Here is a 14,838-nt window from a genome sequence, read left to right as displayed (position 1 = left end):
CAGTCTGGGTGTCACCCTCGATAACACACTCTCTTTTCAAACTCACATAAACAGCGTTACAATTGCTCCCTCATTCTATTGTGTTTTTTCAAAAATGTATTAATTAATAAATGATTGCTGTTTCGTGCTTGACTATGGCCCACTATTACTCAAAAAGTATTGAAATTTATTCTGGCCACTAGGCGTCAGTAAGGAACACAAAATATTGATGAGACATGTTATTACATCACATTATCCCATCATACTGCATGTACATGTGACATGACAGAGTGAAAAAAAGTTATCCTCCTATTCCGTGAGGAAGTGGTAAGTTTTTGGCTTCTTATTTTGTCTTTCTACCCCACTTCGTTTGAAACCCTTTCTGAAGTTTAGATTAAATAAATTAGAGGCTAACTAGTTAGCTTGCTTGCATGCTATGCAGTCGTGGCCGTCTCTCGTGCCCCTGCAGTGATCCCGTAACCTGCACATTAGCAATGTGGTGTAAACACAGAATAATAGGAGTGTAAAGGTGACTATATGGGTATTATTTCATGTCTACATGGCTCTAATAATGGAATAAAAATGTACAGTATTTAGTAAGTAACATAAACATGTTTTCTATGCTTTAACTACGAAAATATAACATTTTTTAACATTGAATTCCACTTCAATTCACTCACTAATTCATTTACCGCAGTCAGGAACCAATATACCGCGATAAACAAGGGACGACTGTACTGGTCCGCCTACTTCCATCTAAATACACCCCATAAGTTACTTCACAAACTTCAGCTTCTACAAAACACTTCTGCCTGTATAATTACCAGAACCCCCTCCATCCAGCAAATTACCCAGGTCTTAGCCAGGTTGCAGCTCCACTGGCTCCCCGTTCAATACCGCAATAATTCTCTTTACTTTCAAGGCTATGCATAACTTCACACCTCTATGTCTTTCTGACCTGCTCCATATTGCCGCACCCTGCTGCTCCCTCAGATCCTCTTCATCCCTCTATCTGGCTGTCCTTTCCTCTTGCCTGTCCACCATGGGGGACTGAGCCTTCAGCTGTTCTGTCCCTCGTCTTTGGAACTCACTACACTCCGACCTCCGCAATAGTGACTCATCAGATCAAGACTCTAAACACGCTTATTGTTTTATTTGGTCTTATCATACAGTGTGATGGGGGATTTGCAAAATTTCACAAGAATCAAAAAACTCATTTCTAGAAGAAATATAGGTGATTGTGTTTAGAGGTGGGCAATGTTACAAATTTTAGAATCGATCCGAAACAGGACCAATATCACCAATATCGATACTTTTTACTGGGATATTTTTCCAGACCATTGAATGAGTTTGTGATTTTTGTCTTTAATTTCTTGCTCATCGTTATAAACAAAATAACATTAGGCAATGGCCCACGGGGCATTTGTTAGCAAAACAAAAACATATTGTTATCAACATACTTATTTGTGAAAAATATAACAATAGACCTCTATTGTCTTGAGATCTCTGGATGAAAAGGGCATTACGCCATAAAATGTATTTTTATTACGGTTATTATATTTAATACAATATAACACAACATTACAATATCAACAGAATTATAACATTTTCCCTTATTCTCTTTTATTACAATTATTTGTGCAAAATAAAGTCAATAGTGCAAAATAAGTCAGCAAAAGCAAAAACTGCTGTTGGCTGTCATTCAAATCCCTTTAGCTTTGTGAAAATATTTGTGAAAATAAACAGGAACTGAAAATAGTATAATGTAGCCAGTGCCGATGCAATAACGTTATGGTATCGATAATATCGATATTTGAATCGACCGTCTTCCCTCTAGTTGACATTTTCAAGTCATGATTTCAGAGTTGCATGCAGCAAGTGCTTTAACAGCAAAGTTGTGCGAGAAAGTTGGGAGCTGTCCTACCTGAGGAAGAGCGAGTACGACACTCGTGGTCCAAGCCACAGTCAGCATGATCTTGCTCCTCTTCTTGGCCTCCCTGATGCCCAGAGGGTTAAGAATGGCCGACTGTCGGTCCAGACTGATGACCACCGTGACAAAGGCGCAAGAGTACATGGCCACCAGCTTGAGGAACATAAGCAGCCTGCAGGCGGTGTCTCCTGCCTGCCACTGCACTGTGATGTTCCACACGGCGTCCACGGGCATGACGATGAATGTGACCAGCAGATCCGCCACGGTCAGGTTCATAATTATAATCCTGACGTGGGACTTGCGCCTACCGCCCTTGCAGGCTGCCCACAGTACCAGCAGGTTGCACACTGCCGACACGACGCACAGGCTGAAGGTGATAATGACGCGCACCTTAGCCGCCGTGGAGAAGGTGGGCAGCTGGAGCGCTTCTTCGTCCGAAGTGGCGTTGCAGGCGGTGGAGCTGGCGCCCGGGCAACTGTCGTTCGTCGCCTCGGGGTCCGCCTGCTGGGGAAACATCGCGCCAAGACGGGTGGTTTTGACCCAGAGACCCGCGCCTTTAGCCTGCATCCACCTGCAGCCTGTAGTGTTCGAACTGTGAGAGGAGTCTCTATATTAGACAGGTGCAACAGTTAGGAATGTGCTGAAAACTATTCTCCATGCACGCGTTTCATTCATGCACGTTTAGGGGTGCGCAACAGTCGATTAAGAAACGTGCAGCACAACATAATGCATGTTGACAAGTAGAAAGGCAAAGGGAAATGACTACAAAAATAATTTCCAGTTTTATCAATTTTTAGAAAGTCGAATTTTATGCCAATTTTATTATTATATATTGCCAATGTTCATGATAATCCTAGTTATCTAACAAATAATGCTACATAATAAAATCTAGTTTAAAAAGCCATAGAAGTCAAATTTACCTGAAATTAGGGTCTCACAGAGTGTTTCCACAGCAATGTTTGTGTGCAGATTCCGTCAACCTCATTCCTCCACTGACTATACTGAATTCACCATGAGGGTCTTAAAGCCAGCCAAAAATCCATAGAGAGGAGAGGGAGGGGTTTTATGCGTGTGTGTTTGAGATCGAGAGAGAGAGGACGTAAGGATTGCATGGATGCATGAAAGCTTGCTCACTTTTTCCCCCCATGTCAGGCATCAATGCACGCCAATATGCATGTGAGCCTCACACAGGTGTAGCCCTGGTTATCTCACTGACGTGAAGAACTTCACATCAGAAGTGATTGCAAATAAGTGCAACTCATTCCCTTGGCCTTATTATCATCATTGTAAGTCAACAGAGACAAAAAGACATGGAATAAGGCTAGTCCCAGATGCCCCACAATAGAGTAGTGTAGAAGTGCATTGTCCAAAATCTAGCCTTAATGCTGGAATTAAGACGTGCTTTTAGTAAACCGTACCAGGAACACATCATTTTGTGTGTCTGGAGCCTGTCTCTGACAGTGTGCACCTCCAGGAAGCACTACTGTGCAGTTTTTCCACCTTTTTTAAAATGAAATGTAACTCAGCACTTGTCCAAAGTAATAGATGCCAAACATCACATACAACGCAGGTGTCAAACTCAAGGCCCGGGTGCCTGATTTAGCCTGCCATATCGTTTTATGTGGCCTGCCCAATCCTGGAAATAATACAATAAAAGACACTTATTTTTTTAGTTTATTTTGTTATTAGTAGTATTTTTTAAAAATATATATATACATTGATTTTTATTATACTTTAAATTGTATTATCATTATTATTTTTATTTGTCATTTTTTAAATATATTTATATTATATTAAGTAAAAAATAATGAAATTTAAATTAATTGTACTGCATGCATTTTAAATGTAAAAATTTATTATAATAGTTGTACAGTCATCCCTCATTTATCGTGATTAACTGGTTCAAGACCTACCCCGATAAGTCAATTTCCGCATAGTAGGATTCAGTATTAATAAATGCAATATTTTGGTAATTAGAGCAGTGTTTTTCAACCACTGTGCCATGGCACGATAGTTTGCCCTGAGGGATTGTCTGGTGTGCCGAGTGTCTGTGCTGTCTAGTAATGATCGGCAGAGTAATCATGTAATACACTACCGTATCAGTAGGTGGCAGCAGGTAGCTAATTGCTTTGTACAGGCAAAATAAACAGTGCATGGATGCGTCAGATGGCGGTGACAGTGGCATTGTGGCTAGCGAAACAATGATGGAGAAGTTTTGAAAAGGAAAGATGCTAACTCTGAACTGCACCCTGGAAAAAATTCGGACCCAGATGAAGGCCCAAGTATGAGTGGAGGTCAAAAGAAAGCAAAGACGGATAGCTGAAGCAAAATCTCTTGCACAAGGCAATACTAGCTGTCTTTCATTTGGATTTACTTTCACTGGGGATGCAAGGAAATGACTACGTTGTGCTTGGTGTGTGGTGAAAAGCTATTCAACAATGCTCTGGTAGTAAGCTTAAACACCATTTCCAAAAGAGACTAAGGAGTTGTTAAGGAAGAGTGTTGTGTATGTCTTTTTTCGATCACAGCCAGGATATTAGCTCTGTGTTCATCCAAACAAGCCCAGGTTTTACACTGAGTGAGTAGAAATGTAAATGATTCTAAAATACTTTTTATTTTTATTTATTTGATTCGTACACTGACACTGTGATGAGAACAACTTTATATTGTCAATGTAGGCTGCAGAGTTATTTATTAGCATTTTCGTCTGGTGGTGTGCCTTGTGTTTTTTTCAATAAAACATATGTGCCTTAGCGCAAAAAAGTTTGAAAAACACTGAGTTAGAGCATAGAATCATCAGTCATGCAATCCCTGTCCTCTGCTCTTCCCACCTTCACCCAGTATGTCAAATGCCACACTAGAGACAATAAAACTTTGGACCTCTTTTATGCAAACATCAAGGATGCACACACCTCAACCCCCCTCCCCCCGCTGGGTCGTTCTGATCACAACCTCGTCCATCTCGTCACAGACTACACTCCAGTAGTGAATAGACAACCCCCTGTGAAGAGGCCTGTGAAGCAGTGGTCTGAGGAGAGCAGTGCTAGGCTCAGAGACTGCTTCCAGACAACAGACTGGGAAGCGCTCTGTAGTCCCCATGGCAGTGACATTGACAGCATGACTCACTGCATCACAGACTATATCAACTTCTGTGTGGAGAACACTGTGCCCTCCAAGGTGGTGCGGTGTTTTCCCAACAACAAACCCTGGATGACCTCTGAGATCAAGGCCCTGCTGAACAAGAAGAAGAGGGTCTTCAACTCGGGGGACAAGGAGGAGCTGCGCAGAGTCCAGAGGGAACTCCGGCATATGATCAGGAAGGGGAAGGACTGGAGAAGCGGCTGGAGCAGAATAATGCCAGGGAAGTCTGGAGAGGCCTGCAGACCATCACAGGCCATGGCAAAGGAGTGGGGAGAGACCAAGCCAGTGGGGACAAAATCTGGGCAGATGAGCTCAATCTGTTTTTCAACAGATTTGAGTCTGTCCCCCCCCCATCCCCTACCCACTCACCACTCTTCACCCCCACATCCACATCCCAGCCATCCTCTACCCCCCTCTCCATAACTGATGATCAGGTGAGAAGTCAACTAAAGAAGATCAAGGCAAGGAAGGCCCCGGGACCGAACGGCATCAGCCCAAGAATCATCAAGGACTGTGCTGACCAGCTCTGTGGAGTGTTAAGGCACTTGTTCAATCTCAGCCTGAGCCCGGAGAAAGTCCCGGCCCTGTGGAAGATCTCCTGTGTGGTCCCGATACCAAAGACACCACGTCCCAAGGAGCCTAACCACTTCAGGCCTGTTGCCTTGACCTCTCACCTGATGAAGACCATGGAGAGGATTATCCTGCAGTACCTGCGACCCCTGGTGGGCACTCAGCTGGACCCCCTGCAGTTTGCTTACCGGCCTCGGATCGGGGTGGACGACGTAGTGATCTACCTGCTGCACAGATCACTGCTACACCTGGAGGACAGCGGGAGCGCTGTGAGGCTCATGTTTTTTTACTTCTCCAGTGCCTTTAACACTATCCAGCCGTCACTGCTCAGAGTGAAGATGGAGAGTGTGGGAGTAGACCAACAACTGACTGCATGGATTATAGACTACCTCACCAACAGACCACAGTATGTGAGGCTCCGTCACTGTGTCTCTGACATGGTACTCTGCAGCACAGGTGCCCCTCAGGGTACGGTGCTCTCCCCTTTCCCCTTCACCCTCTACACCTCGGACTTCACACACAACTCCACACAGTGTCACATCCAGAAGTTCTCCGATGACACAGCCATTGTGGGTTGTGTTTCAGAGGGGAATGATATGGAATACAGGACGGTCATCAGGGACTTTGTCAGCTGGAGTGAGCTTAACCAGCTGCAACTCAACACCAGCAAGACAAAGGAGATGATCATTAACTTCCAGAAGAAAACATCTCATTTCACACCGGTGAACATCCAGGGTGCGGACATAGAGTTGGTAGACAGCTACAAATTCCTGGGTGTTCATCTTACCAACAAACTGGACTGGTCCGTCAACACTCACGCCCTCTACAAGAAGGGCCAGAGTCGCCTCCACCTGCTGAGGAGACTGAGGTCCTTTGGTGTGTGCAGGACTCTCTTACGGACCTTCTATGACTCTGTGGTGGCCTCAGCCATCTTCTATGCTGTGGGCTGCTGGAGAGAGGGGCAGCACGGACAAGGACAGGAGCAGGATCAATAGACTGATCAGGAGAGTGAGCTCTGTCCTGGACGGTCCTTTGGACTTCGTGGAGGAAGTGGGGGAGAGAAGGATGTTGGCTAAGCTGACATCCATCATGGACAACACCTCTCACCCGCTACATGACACTGTTGTTTCCCTGGGCAGCTCCTTCAGCAGCAGACTGTTACACCCACGGTGTAAGAAGGAGAGGTTCTGCAGGTCCTTCATACCGACCTCTATCAGGCTCTACAACACCTGAACCATTTTGTATTCACTATGTCACGATGCATTCTTTACTTGTGTATCTTGCTTGCTGCTGTAACAGGTGAATTTCCCTGCTGTGGGATTAATAAAATACTACTGCTACTACTACTACTACTAGAAAAGCTGTTGACTATGACTTCCTAAATACGTTTTTTTCCTTACTAGAGCCCTGTAGACATGAAATAACACCCTACAGTCACATTAATGCTCCTATTTATCTTTGTTTACAACACATTGCTCAACTGTAACATGCAGCCTACGGGATCATTGCAGGAACACAATAGAAAGCCGCTGCTTTAAACATAGCATGCTACCGAGCTAACTAGTTAGTTTCCTATTTATTTATTCTAAACTTAAGAAAGGGATTGAAACGGAGTGGGTAAGAAGAACCAAGTAAGACGCCAAAAGCTCACCACTTCCACATGGAATGGGAGGAGAACTTTTTTCCACTATGTCATGACGGACATGCCATGGTTGACTCCATGAAGTATGAAGATAATCTATTCTAAAGTCATGTCTCATCAGTGTAACATTACTGACACCTGGCCACAATGCTACATATAACATGTCTTTCAATATTTTTGGACTAATAATTGTCCATAGTCAACCACAAACCAGTGACATGACAATATCATCAAAGACTTGCAACTTGACTTGGACTTTAGTCTGATGACTTGCAAAAACTTGAGATTTTCAGTGAATGTGATGAGTAAAATGTGTCCCCATTCAAAGCATTCAACTAACGTGATCGTCGTTATGTTATGTCCAGCAAGACAACATTTTTCCTTTGAATCTGCCTCATTGAATACATCCTGAATAAATCCTGAATGCTATGTCAGCACACTTTTTCTGTTGTCATACTGGCCTTATTTTATTTTTAAAAATGTAAAAAAAATAAATAAAAATGCCTTAATTGTAGTTGTCCAGCTCTGCGATTGGCTGGCACCCAGTCTGTGGTGTACCCCGCCTCTCTCCCAAAGTCAGCTGGGATACAGTACAGCATACCCCCGCGGCCATACTGAGGATATAGTGGCATAGAAAATGTATTTTAAAATGTATTTGTCACATTTAATAGATTGTTACATTGTTAACATTTATTTGGTAAACACTAAACAGTGCTTATGTACTAGAAAACCTCAAGCCCGTGACTTGAGACTTGACACGATGTGTCTTGTCTTGACTTGAGACTTAACTTGGATTTGCCATTAATTGAGACTTGAATTGAGACTTGAGATTACAGACTTGAGACTAGCAAAACACTGACTTGCTCCCACCCACAAAATGAATCCTGTCATATTTTGTATGTGTGGGCTCAATCAGACGGCATATTCCACAATGCAAGCTTTTTTTTTCACAACTTCAAGCAACTGCGACCTTTGAGTCCGCTGAGTTTTGTGTTATGGCTAAATTAGATGATGACATCTTTTACTGTTAATATGTACAGGTAATTGTGGTAATAATAGCAGCTCCAGGGAAATGAGGCTTTGATAGAAAGCAGAGTGGGTAGGGGTCTGGGGGGTCTCAGACTTTTACAACAAAGTATCAGAACTTTTCCTGGAGAAGAAAAGGCTGCATGTACTTCATTCACATATAAACGCTGAGAACACAAATGTTTTTCCGTTTATAAAAAAAATAATAATTGGGTGTGAGAAGTATCTGAAAACATTTTTGTAACCATTTTTCTTTTTCTGGCTATCCTTTTACTGAACAACCTGTATTAACATAAGAAAGCTCCAAAGGAGTCAGTGCCTCACCAGCGATGAACTTCACCGCACGTCACTGACGGGTAGGCAGGTGATGTGTACAAGATTATACTCTTTGAGAAGGTCAGTGAATATCCCTATTATGGGAAAATCAAACCTAATATATGCTGCCACAAATGTCCTTGGGGTACATTGGATTCTGATTGGATTCACATGTAGAGAGTACCGCTTACTGGTGGTGGTGGAAGTGAGGGGATGAGGGATCTGACTATAGAAGCTGGGAAATCATCCCATTTCATGCATTTTCCAGTTTCTCATCCTCAACAAGCCTCTTGATCTCACAACTTACTGGGATGAGAATGAGTTCATCTAAAAAAGGAGAATGAGCCCTCACTATAAGCTCTGTAATTGGCCTGCGGGGCAGTTATCGCTGCAAATCCTGCAACGTACGCCGCCAACTGTACGCATAATATAGTATCTTTCATTGTTTTATTATCCGTGGATGATTTCCATAAAACCATTTTACACCAGGCTTTCTTCCTGTGGATAGATGAGTTTGCGCAGTGCAGGCGCGGCCGGTGCATTTGGTACAAGGACCTTCAGTGAGCCGCCCAGAATTCTTTTTCACAAGACACTGTGAGAGCTAGTATTAAAAAAAAACCTCCAATACTGATAGTAATTATGTTCCACAACGGGGTTTTGAAGCATGGTTGCTCATGTCGAGAAATACACATGCTACTACAATATTTTACCAGTATAATTCCCCTTACACAGTGGTTCTTAACCTTGTTGGAGGTACCGAACCCCATCAATTTCATATGCCCATTCACCGAACCCTTCTTTAGTGAAAAATAAAATATAATTTTTTTTCAAATTCAAGACATAGGTATAGGTTTGTTTACTGGTGCACAAAATGACAGAGACAGGACGCTGACTCCCATCACGGTCCGTGATACATGTGAATCCATGCTGTACATGTTTGTCCGACCACTTTCTTTTTTTGCTCGACATAGTTAGTATGGATTCAAATACTGTATTAAGAAGGAAATCACACGACGTGCTAGCACTGTTACGAATGGCCAAGGCCGTGATACAGGAATCCAAAATGCAGAGTCGAATACGTGAAACAGAAAAGGTCTTTAATACAAAAATGGATAACAAAAAGGTACAAAAACAACACAAGAAACAAAGTACAACAAAAATACATCCAGACCTAGTCGCGGGAAATAGTAACAAAAAACACTGCTAGCAAGGAGAGCTTAGCAGGGAAAAATACAGACACGTAACGAAAAGAGCTGCTAACAAAAAACTAGCAGAAGTACCGAAAATACAGCTACTGCTGAGAACGTCAAGCAGGTAGGTAGGTACTTACAGGTGAGCCGAGCGTGGGTCCAAAAGCCAAAACACAATGCACAAGAACAAGCTGGAAGGAGCTGAACAGGGTGTAGCAAAGGGACAATCTGGCACTGGATATGAGTAAACACACAGCTTAAATAGATCAACTAATCAGGGACAGGTGAAGATGATCAGCTCATCAAGGTGCTCAGGAGTGTGCTGCAACAGAGAAACAGTAGATGGCAGTACTGCAGCACACAATCCTGACAAGCACATCAGTCACACGTTGACTACTTGATGGTGCGTTTCATTTGTACTTGGAACTGGGAAGTCGGAGTGAGAGTGACGTGATCGAGTTAAAAACGTTCCAGATGCTAAGTCAGAAAAACTTCACACTATAGCAATATTTTTTTATTAATTATTGATTGATTATTTATCGTTTACACACGAGGCAGCCATTCTTGATTGTTAACTCAGAGGTGGTGTGGATGCTCTGACTTCCAAGTTGAACATTCCGACTTCGGGGGGCGTTTCAGTCGGGTGTTTCCGCTAGGAACTCGGAAATTCCAACTTCCAAGTACAAATGGAACACACCATGAGTGCGCTAAATTCTTCGCAGCACTGATTGGCCAAGGCAAGCAATGTAATGTGATTATCTGCAGCCAGTGATGGCTAAGCGGGGCGTGTCATCACGAATTGACACGATGGGTCCGGTGTGTCTTAACCTCTGTGGCGGAGGCTCCGCCGAACCCCTGGGGCCGACTCGCCGAACCCCTAGGGTTCGATCGAAACCAGGTTAAGAACCACTGCCCTTACTTTATACAGTAATACATAGTGACCAATATGCCTGACTTACATTACTGCTAGTAGCTTTGAGTTAGTGATTAATTTCCACCAGTAATTGGCGATGCTTGTGAAGTTGGCGCTCAGCCAAACGTTACAAGCATAAATAGAACGGCTCGGTGATCACTGCTTCAGACAACTCCAAACATGTACTCTACAACATCATCTGGAGCAGTTCACAATCAATATTTATCTAATAGCACGACAAAAATATAAAACCCTTTTAAGTAAAATACATCTACTCACCACAGACGCCAATTGCTCCTCCTTAGTCAGCCATTGTGGGCGTAACTTATCTTGTTGAACAGTTTTGCTCTGATCAACCAATCAGGACTGGGGGCCTGCAAGCTGGCCCAGTGGTGAGAATCAGAAGTCTAAAAATACAGCCCCATTGCTAATAGTGTGTATGTGACAGGGGCCAACAATCCTGATTCTGAAAGCCCTGGACAGTTTACACTGATATTATTGGTATTGGTATGAAAATAATCGGAGATTTCCAGAATAAAGTCGTAAATTAGAAAAAATAAACTTGTAAATGTACGAGAAAAAACTCATAATACTACGGGAATAAAGTCCTACAATTATGAGAAAAAACTTGGAACTTTATGTTACAGGCATTGCCTGAGACAGCTATGAGAAGGGGGGGTCTCGGGCATGTGGAGTGGGAGGGTTAAGGAAGGCAGAGTGAAAAGGACATGCTAATCTAAATGCTAAATGCTCAACTGCTCTGATTTGTCGCCACGTTATAAATAAAAGCTTGCCTGAAGCAGAGGAAAGTTTCCTTCCGTCCTGAAGAGCTATGCTCTATTTTCCCTCTGACACATGTGACACATAATATTACGACTTTATTCTCTGAAATTTACGACTTTATTCTCGTAATATTACAACTTTATTCTTGTAAATGTACGACTTTATTCTTTCTCTAAATGTCATATCTATATATGTCCTCATATTCTGTATACACCCTGTGTCCTCTGGGTCAAAATGACCCATTTTCGTTTGAGTGGCATTGTGGCTCGGAAAATTGACCTTCCACTCTCTGCATACCTAGTTTCAGCCTCACCTGTATACACCTGCTAAGATTAGCAGCCCCTAAGTAGGCATGCAGGTCAGTGTCATTCTTCTGAAGATGAGTCATCATTCTCTGGGTTGTAGTCCTCCCGATCTTCTTCTGATACATCCTCTACTTCCTCTTCTGAGTTGTCTTACTGGACATCTGAAAAAATCAGCTCTAGAGCCTGTTCAATATACGCACTCATGGCTTCAGCATAGAGGGGTACTGTCATCTGCAGCACCTATATAGCCTCTGGGAATCCACAGACAAAGAGGCAATATTGTTACATTGGGTCAGATCAAAGGCAATGCAGTCCACGAGAAGACCACCTGTCTTGTATTTGTATTTGTACTTTATTTATCCCACAGCGGGGAAATTCACTTGTTACAGCAGCAAGCAAGATACGCAAGTAAAGAATACAGTGTAAAGAATACATAGTGACTACAACATGGTTCAGGTGGTGCAGGTGTTGTAGAGCCTGACAGCGGTCGGTATGAAGGACCTGCGGAACCTCTCCTTCTTACACCGTGGATGTAACAGTCTACTGCTGATTGATCTGAGACAGAACCAAAACATTCTCATATTCTGTGGTGTGTAACTAACTCTGTGACTGTGATTTAAACTCAATTTGACTGCTGGGTCATTTTGACCCCAAGACAATCTTTGTAATTATTATTGTACAGCTTACATCGAAATGTGAATAAAGGCAACAATTCACTTTTTGTAATGTTGGAGTCAGTCTAGGAAAAGTAATCAAATTTCAAGGTGAAATAGTATTGTTTAGGGGAATTTTTTTGTTTTTTTTTAACACAGTGGCGGGTCATTTTGACCCGACGACAACAGGAGGGTTAAATGTGGCCCTAATACTCTATCCTACTGGAGGACAAGCAGCATAGAAAATGGATGGATGGATGGATGGATGGATGGCGCTGCAATGCTGCCTCTGTCCACCAGAGGGAGCCAGAGAAGCCTGGAACACAGAGGGAGGCTGATGTCATTGCAGCACCCCTATGGATGCATTGCACAGACACAATGCATTATGGGAAAAAAAGAGTTTTTTTTATTTTAAACTCTTATTGGTACACGTTTGTATATTTATCAGGTATACCTTTTGAGTGTTAAATTGCTGTGTGATGAGTTTAGTGTTCTTTGTAAGATGAGACCATGAGTCAGACTGTTATATTGTTGTACTGTTATATCATGACCTCCTGCGATTTCCAATGGGTTGACAAGCTCTTTGTGAGTGCACTGATAGCTTGTGATTGGCTCCTGTCAGAGAAAGCGATACCATTTCCTCACTGACTCACGAGCGGTACAGTATTTAAACAATTAGTAGTAGTAGTTCGGAAGAAGATGTCACAAAATTACAACTTAGCCATAAATTAGCTGCACCGCTGTATAAGCCGCAGGCTTCAAGGTTTAAGAAAAAAGTAGCAGCTTAAACACCGGAAATTACGGTAATAGGCCATATTCAAACACGCAACAGCATTATTTATTAATTTATATATTTTGGAAAAACCGTGATAGAGTGAAGCTGCGAAATTCAAGCCGCAAAGTGGTGAGGTACGACTGTATAATATACACACTGTATAATATACACACTACTGACAACATTACTTCCAATTTACAAATAAAAAATTTTGTCATTTAGAGCATTTATTTGCAGAAAATTAAAAATGGCCAAGCACAACAAAAAAGATTATGAAAAGTTATGAAAGTATGGTTTGTTATTGAACACATAAAATGTTTTGTGTACATTTGATTTGACTAACGTTCATGTATTTCTGCTAGAGAAAGAATTCAGAAAATAGTATTTGGTGGAATAACCCAGATCTTTAATCACATGCACTCCACCAGTCTTTCACACTGTTATTGGGTTACTTTATGCCATTCTTGGCGCAAGAAACAAGGAGCTTTTTTTTGTTTGATGGCTTGTGGCCATGTGCTTGCATTGTTATGCAACAGACACTTGAATGAAACAGCTGTCATACATGTAAAGATGCTAAATTCAGAACATTTTCAGGTGGTCTCTTTGATTTGTATAATGTATATATATACTGTATATATATATATATAGCATATATTATACCATATTTGTTGCGCAACTATCCAGGCAAATATTTGAAATTTACATGAAGACTCCAGGAATTACAGTTAAAAAATAAGTCATTACCTTGAAATCCATATTTCATATGTGTTTGCTTTACACTCCCCGCATTCTCCTTTCAAGCAGCTACTTTTGTTTACCCGCGCCCCAGGATTATTTACCTTATTACCTTATTATTTACCTTACCTTATTTACTGGTAAGAATGATTTAGATGAACAATGGACTCTCACAGAGCTCATTCATCTGTTTCAGCCGCGCGGGTCAGTGAGTCAGTGCTGCTTATAATGGAAGGCAGTCTGAGCTTTTTTTTGTGCACCGCTCCCCTTGTTTACAAGCTACGGCAATGCATGATGTAGATGGTGCAAGAGCTCCTGTGAAAATGTATTCACGGGTGTTACGCTAGCAGCCAGAAGACGTGGTAGCAGCTTGTTTACAGACCTGTTACATTGTCATCAGCTAACACCGTGGATTAAAAGACAGGCAGCAATGAAAAATGTAAGCATCTTTGTATGTCACATTTAGGACCACATGAATACAATTTGCACACATAAAAAAGGTTGTTTCAAACCATTGTGAGGCAATATATGTGAAAAGCCATGCACTTACTGTAGGAACATCTTAAAGGGATAGTTCGGATTTTTTGTATGACAAGTTGTATGACATCCCCATCAGCATTGTAGTCTAATAAGAGTGACTTACTCCCCACTTGGTCTCCTATGTCCAGTTCTGGTCAGATTTCCGTGATGAAGAACGTAGTTCCACTTAGTTGCTGGGGACAATTAAGTAAAGAGTTTGGCTTCTCAAAACAACATGCGTTCAAAAGATTACTGGTAATACATTATCATCACAAAAATGCCTTCTGAAAAAAATCTGACCGCACAAAACGCTTGGCGTTATATCTGTCTCCTGCCGTATCCCTGCGCACTGTGGCCTGCGC

General features: G+C 42.2%; 1 protein-coding gene across 4 annotated transcripts in view; it reads right to left on the bottom strand.

Moving 5' to 3' along the window:
- gnrhr4 (gonadotropin releasing hormone receptor 4) overlaps positions 1–2,922 on the bottom strand; it is a 43,012-nt gene extending 40,090 nt beyond the window's left edge. For 3 of the 4 annotated variants that reach the window (XR_008570399.1, XM_054776137.1, XM_054776139.1), the window contains exons 1-2: positions 2,830–2,922; positions 1,904–2,501 (exon numbers count right to left, since the gene is read on the bottom strand). Coding sequence is in view for 3 of the 4 variants with exons in the window: in XM_054776137.1 (XP_054632112.1) it covers positions 1,904–2,476 (573 nt within the window). In the remaining variant the exon portion in view is untranslated. Of the gene's footprint in view, positions 1–1,903; positions 2,517–2,829 lie in introns of all 4 variants that reach the window. The other variant, XM_054776138.1, reaches the window with a different exon arrangement.
- Between the last annotated feature and the right edge of the window lie 11,916 nt (positions 2,923–14,838).

The sequence above is a fragment of the Dunckerocampus dactyliophorus genome, chromosome 5 (genome assembly GCF_027744805.1).
Source record: "Dunckerocampus dactyliophorus isolate RoL2022-P2 chromosome 5, RoL_Ddac_1.1, whole genome shotgun sequence".
In the NCBI taxonomy this organism is placed as follows: Eukaryota; Metazoa; Chordata; class Actinopteri; order Syngnathiformes; family Syngnathidae; genus Dunckerocampus; species Dunckerocampus dactyliophorus.
The sequence above is the reverse complement of the archived record's forward strand: the minus strand, read 5'-3'. Positions and strand labels throughout refer to the sequence as shown.